General features: G+C 44.3%; 1 protein-coding gene across 1 annotated transcript in view; it reads left to right on the plus strand.

Moving 5' to 3' along the window:
• LOC109917065 (adhesion G protein-coupled receptor E1-like) overlaps positions 1-4722 on the plus strand; it is a 47390-nt gene that overhangs the window by 1011 nt on the left and 41657 nt on the right. The window contains exons 2-4 of the mRNA XM_048617824.1: positions 2509-2689; positions 3412-3546; positions 4279-4413. Coding sequence (XP_048473781.1) covers positions 2509-2689; positions 3412-3546; positions 4279-4413 — 451 coding nt within the window. The remainder of the gene's footprint in view (positions 1-2508; positions 2690-3411; positions 3547-4278; positions 4414-4722) is intronic.

Below are 4722 nucleotides of genomic sequence, written 5' to 3' on the forward strand. Positions count from 1 at the left end.
ATGAACTGTTCGAGCTCCTCGTGGGAGCACGAGGCGGCGCCGATACAGTCATCAATGTAACGGAGGAAGAGGTGGGGTTTAGGGCCGGTGTAGGTACGGAAGAGGGATTGTTCCACGTAACCTACAAAGAGGCAGGCGTAGCTTGGGCCCATGCGGGTACCCATGGCTACCCCCTTTGTCTGTAGGAGGCTGCAGTATTTGTAGCTTACACCATGGATGGATATCAAACACCTATGCCTCACACACATTCTCACATCCATTCCCCTCATCCTTTCCCCACAGTCATAGCCACATCCATGTCTCACATCCTTTCCTCACAGTCATGCCTGACACATGTGCTTCATATCCATTCCCCACATCCATGCCTCACACATATGCTTCACATCCATGCCTCACATCTGTTCCCCACACCAATGTCTTACATCCCTTCCCCACACCCATACCTACAACAATACCCCACACCAATGACTGTCATCTCTGTGAACAATGTCTGCACAAGCCATCTTTTTATATTTTAAAGTGAAAGAAGGTGGCCTTTATTGTAAGTGGAATGGTGTATAAAAGTAAGGAGTCCTGAAACAGATATAAGGGCTTTCGAGAGAACCCATCCAGAGTTCTCCCTGCAACTTCTTTAAGGAGCAATATATTTTGAATTGGAAGCTGATTCCTGGGATGATGACATTATCACATGAGGATTGGGTGGGCCTATACCCATAGGAAGAGTGAAAGGTGGAGCGGAACTTAATAAGGTCTGGGCGAGATTGGCTGTGGTGAGCTGTGTGGCAGAATCTGGCCAGGATTTGAGCGAGGCACATCTCGACATCGGGAGCATCTGTTATGTTTTTGCCAAGCTGTGAGGCAAGTTTCCCACTCAGGCTGAGTGGGTTGCTAATGAAGAGGGATTATAGCTTGTTAAACGCCTTGTTAACAGCATTACTCACCTTGTCAGTATTCAGCTTCCTATCTGACCAAATGCATCAAACAAGCTTGAGGTCAGGATGCTCAATATAGAAATCAGAACGGGGACCTGGTGACTACCACTTACCCTGAAGGATACCTATATCAGACATCAGGCACCGATATCTTAACAGCCAAACATACCTCAAATCCATGTAAATTGACATCCAACATGTTCCATCCTCGACGAACTCTTTGGAACATCTCCGATCCACTTCTGCATTTGAACACTGCTCCAGCACAGATCATTGTAATGTTGCAGCAAGGACACTCAAGGGCTCTTGGACACAGACCCAGCTCATGGACTACACCAGGCAGTAACTCCAGGCTGTTTGGTTATTGTCATAATGCACACTCACTGCAAGCCTTACCTGGATGCTCACAGTATTGCCTACCGTACGTTACCTTGGCTTTTTGTGCTTTACCCTCTCAGTCCCACACACCAGGCTCCTACTACTTCTGAAGATGAGCATCAGACTTAAAATGTTAATTCAGCTTCTCCAGCTTTTTCTGATTTATTTTTCAAATTTCCAGCATTCGCAGTATTTTGCTCATATTACTTCTGCCTGGCCTTGTTATTCAGCACAGACTGAAAGCAAGGAACCTTGTCATGGTTGTCAGCAGGCTTTAGTCAAGTCGTAGAAACACAGAGAACAAAGCAGGAATAGGTCTTTTGGCCCTTCAAGCCTGTTACGCTATTTATTAAGATCATGGTTGATCATCTAACTCTGTAGCCTATTCCTGCTTTTCCTTCATATCCTTTAATCCCTTTAGCCCCAAGTGCTATACCCAGCTCCTTTTTGAAATCCTAAAATGTTTTGGCCTTGATTGCTTCCTGTGATAGCAAATTTCAGAGACTCACCACTCTGTGGGTGAAGAGATTTCTGCTCATCTGAGTCCTAAATGGTTTACCCCATATCCTTAAACAGTGACTTATGATTCTGGACTCTTCCGTCATTGGAACATCCTTCCTGTATCTATCCTGTCTAGTCCTGTTAGAGTTTTATAGATTTCCAAGAGGTGCCCCATTTCATTCTTCTGAATTCCAGCAATTATGAACTCCAGCAGTTAGGATTCTAACTGATTTAATCTCTCCTTGTATATCAGTCCCACCATCGCAGGAATCAGCTCACTGCACTGCCTCCATAGCCAGAACATCCATCTTCAGATAAGGAGACCAAAACTGCACAGAAACAATCACGGGCAAAAGACTTTGTTCAGAAGTTCCTGCACGACGTATCTCCTAATTTTCCTGAAGGCTGCATGGCTCTCCAAGGCCTGTGCATAGAAGCCAGTAGGATGATCTGCCATGATCATATTGAATGACAGAGCATATACAAAGGGCCGAATGGCCTACTCCTGCTCCTATTCACCATGTTTCTATATTCAAGGAGCACGAGATGGATTTTCAATCAACAAATGATTTGAGGGATATGAAGAACTGACAGGAAAGTGGAGTGAAGGCAGAAATTGGGTCAACTATTGAATGGTGGATCAGGTTTGAGGGGCTGAGTGCCCTGCTCATGCTTCTATATTTTCAGCGCTACTTAGACCAAAATAGTGACCCCACCATTAATAAACATTTATATTTACCCAGATATCGATGAGTGTAGATCATCACCGTGTGATCGGTCTGCAACATGTCAGAACTTCGTTGGGAGCTTCGAGTGTAAATGTGGTAGAGGGCTTACCACCATTCCTGGGAGCTCTGGCATTGCAACAACTTGTGAAGGTAAGTGGCATAATTTTACAAACAATTAATCGGGGGCACTAATCACTTGCTTGTGATAAGGTTGTCAGTTCTCTGGGATGGCCCTGAACTCCAAAGGAGTGAGAGACTAATGTCTGAATCAAACCCAAAAGAAAAATTGGAGAAATACTTAAGAAAACAAATAAAAAATAATAGTACAGCACAGAATCAGACCCTATGGTTCAGCAAGACTGTGCCGGCACGTGGTGCCTTTCTAAACTGAAACCCTTTTGCCACTACGTGGTCTGTATCCCTCTATTTCCTGCCTATTCATTTATCTATCAAGATGCCTTTTAAACATTGCTGTGGTATCAGACTCAACCACCTCCTCTGGCAGTGCATTCATAAGTTCCAGCACAGCATGCCCCCTAATTTTCTTAATGGTCGTATGTCACTCCAAGGCCTGTGCACAGAAGCCAGTAGGATGATCAGCCATGATCATATTGAATTACAGAGCGTACTCAAAGGGCTGAATGGCCTACTCCTGCTCCTATTCTCTATGTTTTGATATTCAAGGTGCATGCGATGGATTTTCGATCGACAATCAAGTTGAGGGTTATGAGGAACAGACAGTAAATCGGGTCAGCCATTGAATGGTGGGGCAGGCTTGAGGGGCTCAGTGGTCTGCTCATGGTCCTATATCTGAGGTTCTATTTCCAGCAAAATAATGACCCAGTCATTAACAAATATGATTGTTTACACAGATATCAATGAGTGTAAATCATCACCGTGTCAACCATCAGCAACATGTCGCAACTTATTTGGGAGCTATGAGTGTTACTGTGGCAAAGGGGTTACCGCCATTCCTGGGAGCTCTGGCATTACGACAACCTGTAAAGGTAAAGAGGATAATCTTACAAGCAATTAATCGGGGACACTAATCTCTTGTTTGTGATAAGGTTGTCAGTTCTCTGGGATGGCCCTGGCCTCCAGAGGAATTAGAGATTGATGTCCAAGTCAAAGCCAGGTGAAAAATCAGAGGCGTAATGAAGAAAACAAAGAATAAAGCATAGTACAGCTCTGGAATAGGTGCTTTCATTTCCCAAAACAGCGTCGACACATGATGCATTTCGAAACTAAAAACCTTCTGCCTCTACATGGTCTGTATCCCTCTATTCTCTGCCTATTCATGAATCTGTCAAGGCATCTCTTAAACGTTGCTATTTTATCTGCCTCCACCGCATCCTCTAACAGTGCATTCAAAACTTCCGGCACAATGTGCCCCCTAATTTTATTAATGCCTGTCGAAGGCCTATGCACAGAAACCAGTAGGATGATCAGCCATGATTATATTGAATGAGAGCACATACTCAAGTACTAAATGGTCGACTCCTGCTCCTATTCTCTTTGTTTCTATATTCAAGGCACATGAGATGGTTTTTCAATCAATAGAAGAGCTTAGAGTGATGAGCAACAGATAGGAAGGTGGAGTGAATGCCACAATTGGGTCAGCTATTGGACGGTGGAGCAGGCTAGATGGGCCGAGTGGCCTGCTCATGCTCCTATATGTGAGGTTCTAATTAGAGCAAAATGGTGATCCAGCCATCAACAAACATTACTGTTTTACACAGATTTCGATGAGTGTAAATTGTCACCATGTGATCCATCCGCAATATGTCGCAACTTGCCTGGGAGCTATGAGTGTTACTGTGGTAAAGGGTTTACCTCCATTCCTGGGAGCTCCGGCAATGCAACAACTTGTAAAGGTAAGGAGGATAATATTACAAGCATTAATCTCTTGTTTGTGATAATGTTGTCAGACCGCCAGGATGATCATGGACTCCAAAGGAATTAGAGGTTGATGTCCAAGTCAAATCTGGGAGAAAAATTATATGGATAATTAAGAAAAAAGCAAGGAACAAAGAGTGGTACAGCACAGGGACAGGCCCTTTGGCCCACCAAGACTGCACGACACATGATGCCTTTCTAAACTAGAAACCAAAGAAGGGTTCTGACCCAAAACGTCAACTTTCCTGCTCCTCTGATGCTGCCTGGCCTGCTGTGTTCCTCCAGCT

Source organism: Rhincodon typus, chromosome 38 (genome assembly GCF_021869965.1).
Source record: "Rhincodon typus isolate 14 chromosome 38, sRhiTyp1.1, whole genome shotgun sequence".
NCBI classification, from domain to species: domain Eukaryota; kingdom Metazoa; phylum Chordata; class Chondrichthyes; order Orectolobiformes; family Rhincodontidae; genus Rhincodon; species Rhincodon typus.